This window comes from Halichoeres trimaculatus, unplaced genomic scaffold, assembly GCF_033239565.1.
Source record: "Halichoeres trimaculatus isolate MK-OKI-2021-1 unplaced genomic scaffold, fHalTri1.1 fHalTri1_scaffold_6, whole genome shotgun sequence".
Taxonomy (NCBI): Eukaryota; Metazoa; Chordata; class Actinopteri; order Labriformes; family Labridae; genus Halichoeres; species Halichoeres trimaculatus.
Window position 1 is genome coordinate 20,841,569 of NW_027437184.1, and position 17,402 is coordinate 20,858,970.

The window sequence follows — 17,402 nt, forward strand, 5'->3', positions numbered from 1 at the left end:
ACAAATTGATTTTTGACACAGTCTGTTTTATTTTGAAAGTGATTGTGTGTTTTTAGGTAGTTACTGGTCACAACTTCCTGTCCCACTCAATCCTCTGTATGCAGGATTTATGCATTACAGCTTGGCATCTATCAAAAACAGGATGGCTGCATATCACCTGGGACATGATTGACCAGCCACACAGATGGACTGCAATTGAATGGATCCAGCGTAAGTCGACACTTTAACTTGAATGTAAACCTATCTGATCCATTTGCTGTGTCAGAGCAGCGGAGGCGGACTGCAAAAGCACTTGGTGTTTTTCAGCCATAACTTGACTCATATGTTTTGGTCATGTGCCAAGTTGACTAATTTCCTGGCTAACTTTTTTTTTATTTTGATGTAATATGTTTTTTTAAAATCCTGGGTACAGATGCCCTTTCCTGAAAATAAAAAGCTGACACTTCAGAACGCTGCCCAGAGACTACCAACATACCTGGGGACTTTGAACAGCTAGGTTTGGTGTGTATGCCCAAACACTTGTGACTATCCCTGCACCCACCTGTCACCTTTCCTGCTTGGCACAGAAGAGACTCAGGAGTTTGGTTCACACCAGCAAGGGTGTTTCACATTCCTAATACCAGTCTGCTGGCAGCATGCCTGGATCTACAACCCTGATAGCTTTCAAGCTTTCTTGGCACCCAACCCAGTACCAGAGCATTGGCTCACTTGTGGTCCAGTGTCAGGGCCAGTGAGTGTGTATAAATTAATCTGATTGACTGATTGAGCTGACCCTTCTTGAAACTTGTCCCTGTAGGCGGTGGATTTTAATTGAGTTTAACAGAGATTAATGATTGACTTTGAAAATGAGAGATTAATTTAAACAATAACTCTCAGTAATAGTTTCACAGTCAGTATTTAAGATATTTTGATGACTATTTTTCTTTTGTTCCCTGACTACTTTGCTATTTAGTCTCTTAAAAAGAAACAATGATTTTTGATGGCAATAGTTAATTAGGTCCATGTTCGAGGACAACAATGACATAAGCGCTGAGACACACAGGAGACATGATGAGTGACAGAGAAACCTACTCACAGTGGGATAACAGAAGCATATAACTATCAGGTCCCTCACAGTTTCAACAGCTAGTCTGAACAGCACAGCACACCTGTCTTAGATATGAGCTAAACTGCATCAACTTTTGAAAATGCATGGATCATAAATATTTCTTCCTCTTCTTAAATCCAGGAACAGGCGCTGGTCATGGCTCCAGAAGAAAAAGCAGCAATTGTATTTAATTCTACATTTGTTCGCCCTGCAAGTTTCTATATCAGTGGGTTTACTAACATCCCTCATGTACAGTATTTTTTTGTGTTTCTGTGTTTTGTCTACATTGTGACTGTTCTGGGGAATGGCTTCCTCCTCTCAGTTATTTACCTGGATGAGGCCCTGCATACTCCCAAATACATGATTGTGTTTAACCTGGCGTTTGCAGATTTATGTGGCAGCACTGCTCTCATTCCTAAACTCTTGGACACCTTTTTGTTTAACAGGAGGTACATCGTCTATGAGGCTTGTTTGAGTTATATGTTCTTTGTTTATGTGTTTGGATGTGTGCAGTCATGGACTCTTGTCACAATGGCCTTGGACAGATTCATAGCAATTTGCTTCCCTCTGAGGTACCACACTATTGTTACTAAACCAGCTATAGGTGTGATGCTGCTGTGTTCATGGGTTTGTAGCATTAGTTATTTGGCATTACTCGTAAAGCTCATTGATCGTCTGTCATTCTGTAAATCTGTGGTGGTGGTGAAGTCTTTCTTCTGTGATCATGGCCCAATTTATCTACTGTCTTGTAATGACAACTCTTTAAATAACATAATAGCGTATGTTGCTTTGCCTGTTTTCATACTCTCGCCTCCCATATTGATAGCACTGACATATGTTTGTATTTCAATTGCACTTAAAAGGATTGCATCAGGTGAGGAAAGACTTAAAGCATTCAAAACCTGTACATCTCATCTGATCATTGTAGCTATTTTCTTTGTGCCAATTCTCAGCACTAACATAGTAACAGCTGCAACAGCTCATATTCATCCTAATGCCAGGATCATCAACTCCTCTCTGACACACACCATACCAGCAATGCTTAACCCTATTATTTACTCTTTAAAAACAGAAGAAGTTCTCAATGCTGTCAAAAAGCTCTGCTCCGGAAATAAGATCAGTGGTGTTACCAGAAAGCGATGATTTTTTTTTTTCATTGCTGTAGTGACACAATGAGTTTTGTCTAATAAGCAGTGTGTTTCTTTTTCATTATTTGTTTATTTTGTGACAAGTCTCTTGCCTTTACACTGTCTTTAGCATCATGTGCTTGATAAATAATGAGACATGATAAAAGTGCTACCTGCGTATCACTCATGGTTACAGTAGTTTTACTGTAAAACATCCCCTGTCCATGCATATCATGTCTTTCTGTGTCTCTTAGATATTTAGATACCTTACCTTGAGTAAGAATCTCCCAACAATAAGCGTTTTGCCAATTCCCAAAATGAAGTGGTCTATTGCTTGGTATTTAGAAAAAAACATAAATAAGGAGAGAGAGAGAAGAAGGCTAGTGGTGAGGGAGAGCCTGCTAAAGGTGCCAAATCAGATGATACTGAGCAGCAGGTGAAGAAAAAAAGAACCACTGTAAATCACAATGTCAGTACGAGGGGAAAGCTATATTGTGTGTTTATCGCTGACAATGTTGTCCATCTATTGTAGGCAACTCTAGACTTGCTGCTCACACGGTTAAAACTTAAAACTCTGTAGTTTCACAACAACGTAACCTGTCAGGACCAGTGCATCAACCGAGACACAGAGCCCCTACCAACTTCTTTTCAGTGATTAGGTGTGAGCAATCACTCAAAAGATATGCTGCTGTTAAGTAACAGTAAAAAAACCCAAAACAAACAAAAAAAAAAAACAGAATGGATGTGAACACATGCATGCCTGTTGATATTCTTTGCTTTCATTTGAAAACATTTTTGTGGTCTTTAAAAGTTACATAAAATGAATAACTTCTGTTGACAGCCACTGCTCGCTGCAGACAAACTTCATATTCATAAATTAAAATAACAAAATAAATAATTGTAATATATCCAACAAATGTGACACAAGCCACTGTCAATCTAAACTTCTCACAAATTTGTGGTATTCTAATTAACCCCTTACTGCCTGAATTAACAATTATTAGAATTGATTGATTTTATGTGTTTTTGCATTCTAACAGATGTTAAATTAAGTGGAGATTGTAAATGTGGGTATCGTACACGCAATAGTAATAACTAAGTTATAGAATAGAATAGAATAGAATAGAATAGAAAATACTTTATTTATCCCCGAGGGGAAATTCAGGAGTCACCGCAGCATTTAAGAAAACAAAAGTAAGAAAGAGTATAGAAAGTGCAAAAAAAGTCCATAAGAAATTAGATGACGACATCCCGTCCACCACTCGTCCACCACTCTCCAGCCCAGCCAGTCTCCACCTCCACAGGGTCCAGGACTGAGCCTCCCCAGAAGTCTGTTCAGTCTCTGTCTCCTGGATCCTGTCTGCTCACAGCAGGCGAAGCTCCACCAATGTGGGGCCGGCGTCCGATGTCAGCTCCGTCAGCCACGTCCGTGAACAGCACGATGCTGCTGGGTCAGCACAGCTAGCTCGTCCATCCCCCGGGGCTAGATCCCACGTTCCCAACAACAATGGATGGAAGGACAGGTCCACGTCGTCACCTCCCAGCTCACATCCGAGAACCAGCACGTCGTCCTCACCTCTTCCTCCTCAGCTCGAGGGAAATCATCAAGTCCTACACTAGTTAGCATTGAGATGCTACAGGCTGCTAACAGCTAATTTTGCATGTAAACAATGCAGCCATGGTTACATGTAGGATCTCCAGACAAACACAGGAGAAAAGTAGTAAAAAATATCGCCGAAGCCACAAAAAGTTTGGTGTCCGTGACCGACAATGAACCATACAAAGTGATGATCCACTCCAAATACAGAGATTACGAAAAAGAGACGAAAAAATTACAAGAAACTGACAAAGACGAGAGAGCTGCTGCAACAGGCAGCTACTTGGGTAGCGCCTAGCAACGGACAAAAAAAAAAAAAAAAAAAAAAAAAAAGTTATATTATATACATAGAGAGGTCTCATATATATATATATATATATATATATATATATATATATATATATATATATATATATATATATATATATATATATATATATTGTTTTGTGTTTTTGTTTGTTTTATGTTTCATGTGTTATTTTCCTTTTTGATTCTATAACCATTACCTTATATTTCATTCCATTTAACATTGTTGAAGCATGAAATAACCAGAACACCCTAGCAATATCCAGAACCAGCAAGTCAGAGTTTTATTCACGTTGTGCCTTGCCGCAGAACTTTGAGACTACATCAGCAACTTCTAGTTAGTAAGAAGGTACATTTTTATTTGTTTTAGCACTTTTCATAGAACAGAATCACAAGGTGCTCCTCAGGAAAAATATAAAAATCAGATTGTGATAGCAAAAAAAACAAACAAACAAACAAACAAACATAAAAACATTGAAAATGTTGTCAAACAATAAAGGGACCAATCAGTAGAATAATCAAACATTAGTTTGTACTGGGAGAGTTACTGGCCTGCTTGAATAAATGCATCTTTAAGAGCTTTTTAGAAATGAAAATAGAGACAGCTGAAGGAATATATTCAGAAAGATTGATCCTCAGTGTTGGAGCCATCACTTTACTGTCTCCTTTATTCTTTAGATAGGTTCAAAGGACAACCAGCAAACCCTGTTCAAAAGACCTGAGTGACCAACTGGTGAGGTAGAGGTGGAGCAGGTCAGTGGTATATTCAGGAGCCTGACTATGCAGAGCTCTGAACGCCAAACAAGAACCTTAAAATAAATCCTTGATTTGACTGGAAGGCAATGAAGGGCCACCAAAATTGGCATGATGTGAATAGTATGGCTGGGCTTGGTCAGGAGCCCATGATAGACCAGCCACACAGACGGACTGCAAACAACAGATCCAGTGTGAGCTGACACACTGACTTGAATGGAAACCTATCTGATCTCTTGCGGTGATGGAGCGGAGACAGACAGCAGATGCATCTGGTGCATTTCAGCCGTAACTTGACTCATATGTTTTGACTCAAATATTTTCTGTAAATGGAAGAAACATAACTAGGACAACTGTTTTATGTGGGGATTGAAAGGCACTGAACCGAACAGATCCTGGAAGGTGGAGATACAACACTTGAGAATCGTCACGTACTGTGTGACAGTGGCTGTATTTCTCCTGACGGCACACAGCCTTCTCTTAATCAAACCACGATTGGGCTTTGTAACAAGCCACAAGAAAATCACAAAGAAGGGGAACTGCTGGATGTCTCCCATAGTTGCTCTTTGATTACTGTGTTATGTATTTAACTGATGTGGCTATTGGCATCAGGCTTACACGCCGCCCACGAGGGGACACGGTTTGCTGTGGAAACACAAACAGGATCAGGCTTAACCAATCCAACCTAAACCAGACCATACTAGTCTAAACTGGACTGCTTGGTGGAAATGGTGCTTTGCTCTCATTAGCAGTTCCACAACCAATATTAAAAATCTAAATGACTCATTTAACTTTTGCACACTCGCCACTTTGACAGTTGTTCTCTAACAATAGATACATTGATGTTTGGTGGCAATATTAATTGAGTCCATGTTTGAGGTCAACAATGACATAAGCACTAAGACACACAGGAGACATGATGAGAGAGAGAGAAACCTATTCACAGTGGGATAACAGAAACATATAACTATCAGGTCCCTCACAGATTAAACAGCCAGTCTAAACAGTACAGCATACTTGTCATAGAGATTAATTAGACTGCATCAACTTTTCGAAAATGCATGGATCTTAAATAAATATTGTCTTTCGTTTTCTTAAATCCAGAAAGAGGTGTTTTTAATGGCTCCAGAAAAAAAACTGCCATCATGATTAATTCTACATTTGTTCGCCCTGCAAGTTTCTATATCAGTGGGTTTACCAACATCCCTCATGCAAAGTATTTCTATGTGTTTCTGTGTTTTGTCTACATTGTGACTGTTCTGGGGAATGGCTTCCTCCTCTCAGTTATTTACCTGGATGAGGCCCTGCATACTCCCAAATACATGATTGTGTTTAACCTGGCGTTTGCAGATTTATGTGGCAGCACTGCTCTCATTCCTAAACTCTTGGACACCTTTTTATTTAACAGGAGATACATCCTCTATGAGGCTTGTTTGAGTAACATGTTCTTTGTTTATTTGTTTGGATTTGTGCAGTCATGGACTCTCGTCACTATGGCCTTTGACAGATTCGTAGCAATTTGCTTCCCTCTGAGGTACCACACTATTGTCACTAAACCAGCTATAGGTGTGATGCTGTTGTTTTCATGGGTTTTCATCATTATATATCTGGCATTACTTGTAAAGCTTATTGATCGTCTGTCATTCTGTAGATCTGTAGTGGTGAAGTCTTTTTACTGTGACCATGGCCCTGTTTGTCGACTGGCCTGTAATGACATCTCTTTAAATACTGTAATGGCATATATTGCTTTTTTCGCATTCCTCTGTATACCTCTCATCTTGATAGCACTGACATATGTTTGTATTTCAGTTGCACTAAAAAGGATTGCATCAGGAGAGGAGCGACTCATAGCATTCAAAACCTGTACATCTCATCTGAGCCTTATTGCTGTTTTTTTTGTGCCGATTATTAGCACCAACATAGCATCAGCATCCTCTTATATTCATCCTAATGCAAGGATCATCAACTCCTGTTTGACACACACCATACCAGCAATGCTTAACCCTATTATTTACTCTTTGAAAACAGAAGAAGTTCTGAATGCTACCAAGAAGCTCTATCATAGAAAAAAGATAAGTGGTGTGACCAGAAAGTGGTAATTTATTTATTTATATTTCTATCATTGTCATAGTGACACAATGAGTGTTATCAAAGAGGCAATGTGTCTCTTTCTTCAAAATTAATTCTTTTTTTTTGCACTTTTTGCTAGTCTTTTACCTTCACACTTTCTCAAATTTGTGTGTTTTGTTTGATATTGAGATTTGATAAAGTTGCTACATGCGTATAACTTATTGTTACAGTAGTTCTATTGTAAAATGGTCCCCCTCTCTACATATTACATGTCTTTCTGAATCTCTTAGATATTTAGATGGCTTACATACTGCTCTGGATTTGTATAAGCATTTTTGCATTTATTTTGTTATCAGTCAATTTATATGGCTTCTCTGTGTGCCTATTGCTTATGTTTTATGTTTTTAAATTGTTTCTATATTTTACACGTAGTGTTTTATTTTTCTCATGTTAGCTGCTATGTATTTTATTTTATTTATTCTTCTGAGCAGCACTTTGGTCAACAGTGCCTGTTTTGAGAGTGATAAACAAATAAAGTTGGATTAGACTAGATTGAATGAAAAATGGATTCTCATGGCATATGATTTCTGTCTGAAATAAATCGCATGTACATAGTTTGTTTCATAATATTGTAAGAAATTGTCTTTATTTTTTGAACATTAATTGAATTATCCTTTGTTCTATTAATCTAGAAAAAGTAGGATCAGTGATAAAAGCCAATTGCAAACATACCTTCTTTTGATTTTTGAAATAAAGATGGGATGTGTGACAGACCAGGGAAAGATTCTCTCAACAGTTATTTTAAACATTAGCAGGGGTGTAGGGATGCAGCATCTTATCTGACTGCTTAACTTCAATATCTCTCTATGTCTCAGTCTAATCTTCAAAAAATGTCATAGGGATCAATCATTTTCAATCAAGTAAATGACCTTCAAGACAACCCTCCTTCTTTTCAACTATTTGCCTTTGTGTGTGTGTGTGTGTGTGTGTGTGTGTGTTTTTACACACACACACACACACACACACACACACACACACACACACACACACACACACACACACACACAAATGTATATATATATATATATATATATATATATATATATATGTATGTATATATATATATATATGTATGTATATATATATATATATGTATATATATATATATATATATATATATATATATATATATATATATTTGTGCTGGGCAAGTTAACGCGTTATTTTCGCGCTAACCCGTCAATCTATTAACGCCGTTGAATATTGTATCGCACATCAGTGCATGTTGCTCACATGCTTTTATTTTGTAAATGTCTGTTGCTGACCGCGGTGGAACCAGAAGTGAAATGGGCGGAAAAACACGATGAGTAACTAAAACAAGCATGGAGAAGAGAGGCAACGCCACGGAACTTAAAGGCGCTTGCCGCTTAGTGTCTCAGTCCGCGCGCGCGGCGTGCCAGATTTAAACAAATGCAGGTAGTCTGCCAGGACGAAGAGACACGATGAGAACTAGAGCCTTATTTAGCGGTGTTTTTGTGTGAAAGTAACGTGCTGAAAATTCTCTAAATAAAGTGTGAATGCAGACGGATATCAGAGTTTTTCGGTGGGAGTCCGTTTATTTGTGTTTTTGGTCAAGTAAAAAATGGCCCCGTCTTAGTGCAGAGGAAACCGTCTGATGAGCAGGGAGGGGGTGTTTGGTGTGAGCGCTCAGAAAAGTTCAGGCAGCTCACGCTCCAACTGAGGATGTGTAGTTCAGAGAGAAAGAATGGCTCCACCGTAAGAAAAGACGACAAAGATCATGGAGAGGATCAAAGGATAGAGCGCCCGAGATGAACACGATCAAAAATGTTTGATTTGTCTGTTTTTTGGACCAAAAACAGGAAGAGAGACATAAAAGAAGAGAGTTCACTCTTCTTAAGGCACTTTGGTGTTTACATGGTCATCAAAAACATTATTTGGGTCTTAAAAGATCATTCAAGATGCTCTGAAAATGGCTGGCAGCCAATGAGTTAATCTTGCGTTGATTTTTATAACGCGTAAATGTGTGGTGTAATTAATTAATCTAATTAACACGTTAAAGTCACAGCCCAAATATATATATATAAATATAAATATATATATATATATATATATATATATATATATATATATATATATATATATATATATATATATATATATATATATATATATTTATATTTATATATATATATAAGCCGTTAGGAGGCCCTAAGCGAATTTTAGGGGCTGTTTCCACGACAACAGTTTTAGGGTGAAACGCATACGTTTGTTGCGTTTCAGCCTCTTGTTTACACGGAAACGGCGTTTCAGCTGACCTAGAACGCAAACTTTTGAAAACGATCTCCAGAGTGGGATTTTTCTGAAACGCTCCCGACACCATTGCCATTTAAACAGTAAGCTGACGTTTTCAGTGGAAACGCTGATGTCACACTCTGCCTAGCACGCGCGCATACTACAGGACAACAGTACCGTTGTTATGATCGTCGCAAGCTACCATGTTGTGCTTGAGCTGCTCAATCTGTTGTATCTGCTGACTGTCTTTCAACAAAATGTGCATCTGTTGCTCCACTTTTTAACTTAGTATTCCCCCAATACACCAGATGATCGGCCTAACTCTACTTCGGTGGAGATCTCCCAAAAGCTGCTTCTGGACAAGAGAGCTATAGCACCACCTACAGGCCTGGAATGCTTACCACAACGTTTCAGTCCATCAGCTTTTCTGTGAAAATGCAGATTTTTTTCACTGCGTTTTCGTGCTTTCAGATGAAATTTTGTCGTGTAAACAGGGCCCCCTTCCACTGAAGCACAGACTACTGTTAACGAATGCTTTATCATTCACACATGGTTACCGTTCACCAACACTAAATCTTTCACATCCACTATAAACTACACTATATCTCTTCAACACAATGCTAGGCACTCATAATATTAATGTCTTTTCTTGAGATGCGGTCTTGTATTAGTTTGCACTTTAAGGTTTAAAGATGCAGTCAGTGCAGTTTACCATGAACAAGTATCATTTATTTGCTTTTAGTTTGCAAACTGAAAATTTTAACACGCACTCACTGCACTAAGGAGCTGCATGAGCGGCAGAAGTAACCATAATGAGACACACTCTTGTGTGATTCATGTGGATGCAGTTGTCTGCTCTGGAGCAGCAGGAGGAGACTGCTGTTAATGAGGAGGACTGTCTGTCTGTGTTTTGAATAGGGGAAGGACTCACACACGCTGATCACTGAGGAGACCAAAACACGCTTTGACCTCAGATTCTCCAAACTTCAGAAAAGTTACGAGAATTGTCATCTCAAAAAAACTCTCCATAGGGGTCTGAAAACTCATGAAATGTTGCAACAAAGTCTCTAAGTTGTCAACACTCAGTCGCAGTTTAATCTTCCACTTTCTTATGGCCTTCATCAGAGCTCACACTGAACCTAAAGTGCTCCAAGACAGCAGAATGCCACAAGGCCACAGGTACAGCTCTGTCTTCTCTGCTCGTCATGTAAACATAGATCTTCCTCGCTACTTTAAAAGTTATTCTCTTGAAACAAATACAGTGATGTTTGAGGACAACAATGACATAAGCGCTGAGCACACAGGGGACATACTGAGTGACAGAGAAACCTACTCACAGTGGGACAACAGAAGCATATAACTATCAGGTCCCTCACAGTGAAAGAGCCAGTCTAAACAGTACAGCTCACTTGCCTTAGAGATGAGTTAGACTGCATCAACTTTTTGAAAATGTATGGAACTTATATATTTTTTTCCTCTTCTTAAATCCGAAAACAGGCACTGGTTCATGGCTCAAATAGATAACGCAGCAATCATATTTAATTCTACGCTTGTTCGCCCCACAGGATTTTATCTTAGTGGGTTTACCAACATTCCTCATGCAAAGTATTTCTATGTGTTCCTGTGTTTTGTCTACATTGTGACTGTTTTGGGGAATGGCTTCCTCTTCTTAGTTATTTACCTGGATGAGGCCCTGCATACTCCAAAATACATGATTGTGTTTAACCTGGCGTTTGCAGATTTATGTGGCAGCACTGCTCTCATTCCTAAACTCTTGGACACCTTTTTATTCAACAGGAGGTACATTGTCTATGAGGCCTGTTTGAGTTATTTGTTTTTTGTTTTTATGTTTGCAGGTGTGCAGTCATGGACTCTTGTTACAATGGCCTATGACAGATTTATAGCAATTTGCTTCCCTCTGAGGTACCACACTATTGTTACTAAACCAGCTATAGGTGTGATGCTGCTGTTTTCATGGGTTTTCAGCATCAGTTTTTTGTCAATACTTGTAAAGCTCATTGATCGTCTGTCATTCTGTAGATCTGTGGTGGTGAGGACTTTTTTCTGTGATAATGGCCCTATTTATCGACTAGCTTGTAATGACAACTCTTTAAATATTGTAATGGCATCTATCGCTTTTTTCGTGTTCCTCTTTATACCTTTCATAATGATAGCACTGACATATGTTTGTATTTCAATTGCACTAAAAAGGATTGCATCAGGAGAGGAGCGACTCATAGCATTTAAAACTTGTACGTCTCATCTGATGCTTGTGGCTATTTTCTTTGTGCCATTTATCAGCACCAATATAGCAACAGTAGCCTCTGGTCTTCACCCTAATGCCAGGATCATCAACTCCTGTTTGACACACACCATACCAGCAATGCTTAACCCTATTATTTACTCCCTAAAAACAGAAGAAGTTCTGAACTCTATTAAAAAGCTTTACCATAGAAATAAGATCAGTGGTGTGACCAGAAAGTGGGGAGTTTTTCTATCATTCCCATAATATTGACGAATGGGTGTTATCAAAAAGGCAGTGTGTTTCTGTCTTTATTATTCTATTTTTGCACTTTTCATTATGTGTCTCCCACCTTTACACCTTTTTTTTTATATCATGTGCTTTGTTAGATGATGAGACATGATAAAGTTGCTACTTGCATATGACTCATGGTGACAGTAGTTTTGTTGTTAAATGATCCCCTGTCCATGTGTCATCAAAAACTTAACTTAACAATATGAAATTAGATGATAATCAAGGATTTACTTAACTTTTTATTGTTTTATTCATACTTTAAAACTGCACTGTTTGGTCTTGTTAAGTCAGTATATAAAAATAAACATTTTGTTATACCTACCTGGTTTGGTCATTTTGTCGTTATTTTGCCCATGTGCAGAGTTTTTAGCTGGTTATGAAAAAGATTGTTCCTAAATGTGATGCTTTATCAATGAATTACAAAGACCATAAGCAAATACAGTATGAATTTCAATGTTATAGCTTCCTCATTAATGTAAAAGCAATAACTATAGCATTTTCATATTTATTAAAAGATTCCCTAAGACAAAGTGTGAGGAAGTAATAAATGTTGGACTTAGCATTTTTTTAAATCAAACTACTTAATTTTTCTCAACCCAGTCAAATCATACAATTTCACTTTCTTGCAGAGGTATTTTTTCAAATAAAAGGTGTGTGTGTGTGTGTGTGTGTGTGTGTGTGTGTGTGTGTGTGTGTGTGTGTGTGTGTGTGTGTGTGTGTGTGTGCGTGAGTGCGTGCGTGCGTGCGTCTGCGTGTGTGTGTGTGTGTGTGTGTGTGTGTGTGTGCGTGAGTGCGTGCGTGCGCGCGTGTGTGTGTGTGTGTGTGTGTGTGCGTGCGTGTGTGGTTACAAGCCCTGTTTTGCTTTTTGATTCTATAACCATGACATCATGTTTTATCTTACCTTTATTGTATCATTATGCCCAGTAGGGCTGCAATGGCAAATCAATTGAATCGATAAAAATCGATTAGTAAAAGCGTCGACAACATTTTTCCATAATTGAAGCACTGTGCTGCACCATCACTGTATTAGTTTGTCCTCAGTTTATTTGTCTTCTTCCTTCTTGCTGGATTATTTAGCGGTTAGCAACTAGCTGAAGGTGCACTGCCACCACCTACTTGACTATACGGTAGAATACCTGGGCTGCGGGGCTGTGTGCGTCACATGTTAACAGATCAGTGAGGCATCAACTTAAATAACGAAGCATGTTTGGTTTGGGGAATTTTACTATTTTGCATTGATAAATTATAAAAAAAAATAGTCAGAGTTATCGATAATTAGCCTCTTAGCCTCGAACATGAGATTGACCCTCCACTCCTGTTCCACCTGACTCGCTTTTACCCAGCATAGCCCCCCCTACCTGTGCGGCGGCCTTACTACTCCCAAGAGTATCCCGGTAAGAGTGACTAACAGATTGCACAGGCCTTACTCTCGATTCACAAGTCATAGAAGCACACACAACCTATGTCCACTTAGACCAGCACCTGTTACCGCCCCTGTAGAGCCAAGGTCAATCAAGCTGGCATTGTTAAATACCCGATCAGTGACCAACAAATCGTTCATACTGAACAACTTATTCCTTTCCAAAGATCTAGATATTATGTTTCTCACAGAGACCTGGCAAAAGAAGGATGAATATATTTTTATGAACGAGCTCTGCCCACATGGCTGTTCCTTCATTTGTGCCCCAAGAACCACAGGCCGTGGGGGTGGGCTTGCTATGGTGAACAAGGACTGTTTCTCATCCCGCAGGGTGTGCACAGGAACATACACTTCGTTCGAACTCCTAGTGACTAAAGTTGGGTGCGCTAACCCTTTTTATTGTGTCCTAATTTATCGCCCTCCAGGTTTTAATGGCTCTTTTTTATCAGAATTCAGCGACTTCCTTGCTTCCATAATCAAATTTGAGAAGATTCTCCTTCTCGGTGATTTTAATGTGCCTATAAATGATCCTGCATGTATTTTTGCTGTAGACTTTTTAAAAGTCACTGACTCTTTTAATTTCACCCAACATGTCAGTGGCCCTACTCACATCAAGGGTAACACTCTCGATTTGGTTTTTACCTATGGTCTCATCTTGGACTTCACCGGCTCTGAAGAGCTTCCTGTGACTGATCACCATTGTATCTTTTTGGATTTATCTCTTTGTACTGATTGCACTGTCAACAAGCGTGTTATATCCTCACGTAGGTTATGTGATCGCTCTGCCGTGAAGTTTGCTTCTACTCTCAAAAAGCACTCTGAGTTATTTTCTGTTGATAAGGGAAATGTGAACTCTCTAGTGCACTCTTTTAATTCACATTGCTCAGCTATTTTAGACAGTATTGCTCCCCTGAAATCCCACACTGTCATTTCTGTCAACTCAACCCCCTGGATCAATGATGACATTCGTTCAAAGAGACGTAAATGGCGGAGTGTTGAACGCCTATGGAAGTCCTCTAAGCTCCAAGTCCATCGTGTTCGTTTTAAAGAACTTTTAACAGAGTACAATTCCATGGTCAAAGCCGCTCGTGCAGCTTATTTCTCTGATCTTATCTCCTCCAATAAGAGAAATCCTAAAATTATCTTTGATACTATAAACAATCTTTTGACTCCTCAGACCTCTGTTGTATCTGCCTCCTCAGTCTCAGACTGTAACAATTTTTTATCATTTTTTGTTGAGAAAGTGGCCAGTGTCAGAGCCAGTATCATCCCCTCTTCTGACCCTCCCCCAGTCTGTCCCAAACGTCAACCTATACTGGACAGTTTTGCACCTATCTCCTTACAGGATCTAACTGAGCTCATCAGCAAAACTAAATCCTCTTCCAGCCCGTTAGACGTTTTACCCACATCGCTATTGAAAAAAGTAGCTACCTCCATTGGTCCTCCCCTGCTTCATATTATCAATACTTCCCTTGTGTCTGGCTGCTTTCCCTCCTATTTTAAACAAGCAGTTGTCCAGCCTCTTCTTAAAAAACCGAACCTGGATCCTTCAGTAATGAGCAACTTCAGGCCTATCTCCAAGTTGCCTTTCTTATCAAAGATCCTTGAAAAGGTGGTTGCCAACCAACTAGTCCCTGTGTTACATGGACATAACATCCTTGACAAATTTCAATCAGGTTATCGGCAGATGCACTCCACAGAAACTGCACTGCTTAGAGTGTCCAATGACATCATGATGGCCTCCGACACTGGCAAGTCCACTATTGTAATTCTGCTTGACCTTAGTGCAGCGTTTGATACTGTTGACCATCAAATCTTGCTAAATAGGCTCCGTGACCATGTAGGTATTTCCGGCAGCGCTCTTAACTGGTTTGTCTCCTACCTCAGTGGTAGGAATTTCTCTGTTGCTGCTGGTCCTTATACCTCTGATTCAGTCCCTTTGTCATGTGGTGTGCCTCAAGGATCAGTATTGGGCCCAATTCTGTTTTCTTTGTATATGCTCCCTCTCAGCACTATTATCAATAGGTTTAATAGCATTTCTTATCACATGTATGCAGACGATGTTCAGTTGTATTATTCTTTTAATCCAGACAGTAATGACAACCTTAACATACTGCATGACTGTCTGTTCGCAATCAATGACTGGTTAAGCAATAATTTCCTTCAACTTAACGCTTCCAAAACTGAGGTCTTGATTGTCGCTCCTGAAGGTACTGCTGGTAAGATTGCTAAGCGTATTGGTTCTTTGGAATCTAATGTCTGCTCTAACCTGAAAAATCTTGGTGTTATTTTTGACCAGGCCATGCTCTTTGATAAACACATTCTGGCCTTGACCCGCACATGTTTTTTCCATCTGAGGAATATCTCAAAACTGAGATCCATTGTTTCTCATAGAGAACTTGAAATGATAATTCATGCCTTTGTGTCATCACGCCTGGTCTATTGTAACTCTCTCTTTCTGTGCCTGAACAAATCTTCTATTGATCGTCTCCAGATTATTCAGAATGCTGCTGCAAGGCTTCTGACAAAAAAATCAAAATATTGTCACATTACCCCTGTACTGGCATCCCTACACTGGCTTCCAGTAAGATTCAGGATCCAGTTTAAGGTGCTGGTTTTAACTTTTAGAGCTCTACGGGGTCAGGCTCCTGAGTATTTGTGTGAGCTGCTTCAGGTGTATGTTCCTGGCAGGTCACTCAGGTCTGCAGGTCACAAACTTTTAATTGTTCCCCATACTAGTTTTAAGACCCGGGGAGACCGAGCCTTTGAGTCTGTTGCACCTAGATGGTGGAACGCTCTCCCCCAGACCCTGAGGGATGCTACATCCATTGCCATTTTCAAAAAGCAACTTAAAACCCACCTGTTCAGGCAAGCGTTCCTTGACCATGTTGAATAATTTGCTGATCATGATCTTTTATGAATCTGTGTTTTTCTCTGTGGTTTTCTATTTGTTGTTTGTGGAAACGACTGATGTTTGAATTCTGTGAAGCACTTTGTGAGTTTTCTCTGTGAAAGGTGCTATATAAATAAACATTATTATTATTATTATAATTAAAATAATCTCTAGTTGCAGCCCTGATACCCAGAAATTGCAAATATTGCTTTGTAGAGGCAAAAAGCTGTTTTAAACATCTTAGCCTTAAACCACTGATATCCGTGTAAAGGGTTCTGGATAGTGACCACAACCATATGTGCAATGTTTTTGAAAGTACTCAAAATACTTGGTCAAATGGTCTAACTATGTTATAAAGCAAGTTTATCAGTAACGACTCACTGGTTGTAAGAGCAATTTTATAGCTCTTTAAAACAGTGGTGGCTGGTGGAGTTTCATTGGGGGGGACTACATATATATTACTATATATATATATTACTATATATATATATTACTATATATATATATTACTATATATATATATATATATATATATATATATATATATATATATATATATATATATATATATATATATATATATATATATATATCTTACTAAATATAAATATAAATATAAATATATTAGTATATATACTAATAGGCAAGCAAACGTACTAGAGTTTCACAGCCGTTTATTTACATCAATGAAAACAAAATAAGCAACATTATACTGTAAAGGTCTGCGCTTTTTCATATTCACCTCCTCTGGATAAATTCTCCTCTGAAAAGGTAATGCTATGAGCGACTTCACTGTGTTATTTATGTTTTCTCTCTCTTCTTTCTTTTTCTTTTTTAATGTCTCATTCTTAAAGGTAATGCTGATGGTAATGATGGTGGGGCGGTGCCCTAGCACCCTCTATTGGCCAGCCGCCACTGCTTTAAAATTTGAAATGTCAAGAGGATTTTTGTTGTGTTTGTCATGAGATGGATGTGCATAACATGTTTTGATCTAGGTAATAATGCTGATTTCAGCTTGGGTTTGTAAGATGGTTTCAGAGAGTTCGAAAACATTAAAGACTTTGACACATTAGGGACTCTCTATGCTGGAAAAAGACATTATACTTTTAGAGTCTAACAAAATCCAACCTGTCATACTGGTTAACTTCCACATACTTTGGCTTCGTCTTGATCTGTACATCAAGATGCATTCCTGTTTGGATATAAAACAAAAACAGCAATAAATCTCCACATTGGATTACCTGTTAGTTTCTGGTTACCATCTTCTATCACTTATCCTATCCAGCTGTCTTCAGGTGAG

At 38.8% G+C, this 17,402-nt stretch overlaps 3 protein-coding genes across 3 annotated transcripts; all 3 read left to right on the forward strand.

The window, feature by feature from the left end:
• Window positions 1-1,243: 1,243 nt before the first annotated feature.
• Window positions 1,244-2,230, forward strand: LOC141791790 (olfactory receptor-like protein OLF4). The gene has a single exon (XM_074672442.1). It carries the CDS (start codon window positions 1,244-1,246, stop codon window positions 2,228-2,230), a length of 987 nt encoding a protein of 328 aa, XP_074528543.1.
• Window positions 2,231-6,003: 3,773 nt separating this feature from the next.
• Window positions 6,004-6,969, forward strand: LOC141791791 (olfactory receptor 1-like). Its single transcript, XM_074672443.1, has one exon. It carries the CDS (start codon window positions 6,016-6,018, stop codon window positions 6,967-6,969), a length of 954 nt encoding a protein of 317 aa, XP_074528544.1. The 5' UTR covers window positions 6,004-6,015.
• A 3,791-nt stretch (window positions 6,970-10,760) lies between these two features.
• LOC141791792 (olfactory receptor 1E16-like) lies at window positions 10,761-11,762 on the forward strand. The gene has a single exon (XM_074672444.1). The coding sequence runs from the start codon at window positions 10,761-10,763 to the stop codon at window positions 11,760-11,762; it is 1,002 nt and encodes a 333-aa protein (XP_074528545.1).
• Window positions 11,763-17,402: the final 5,640 nt, after the last annotated feature.

Excerpts from the sequence above, each read along its gene's own strand:
- LOC141791790 (XM_074672442.1), top strand. The coding sequence starts at position 1,244 with ATGGCTCCAGAAGAAAAAGCAGCAATTGTATTTAATTCTACATTTGTT.
- LOC141791791 (XM_074672443.1), top strand. The coding sequence starts at position 6,016 with ATGATTAATTCTACATTTGTTCGCCCTGCAAGTTTCTATATCAGTGGG.
- LOC141791792 (XM_074672444.1), top strand. The coding sequence starts at position 10,761 with ATGGCTCAAATAGATAACGCAGCAATCATATTTAATTCTACGCTTGTT.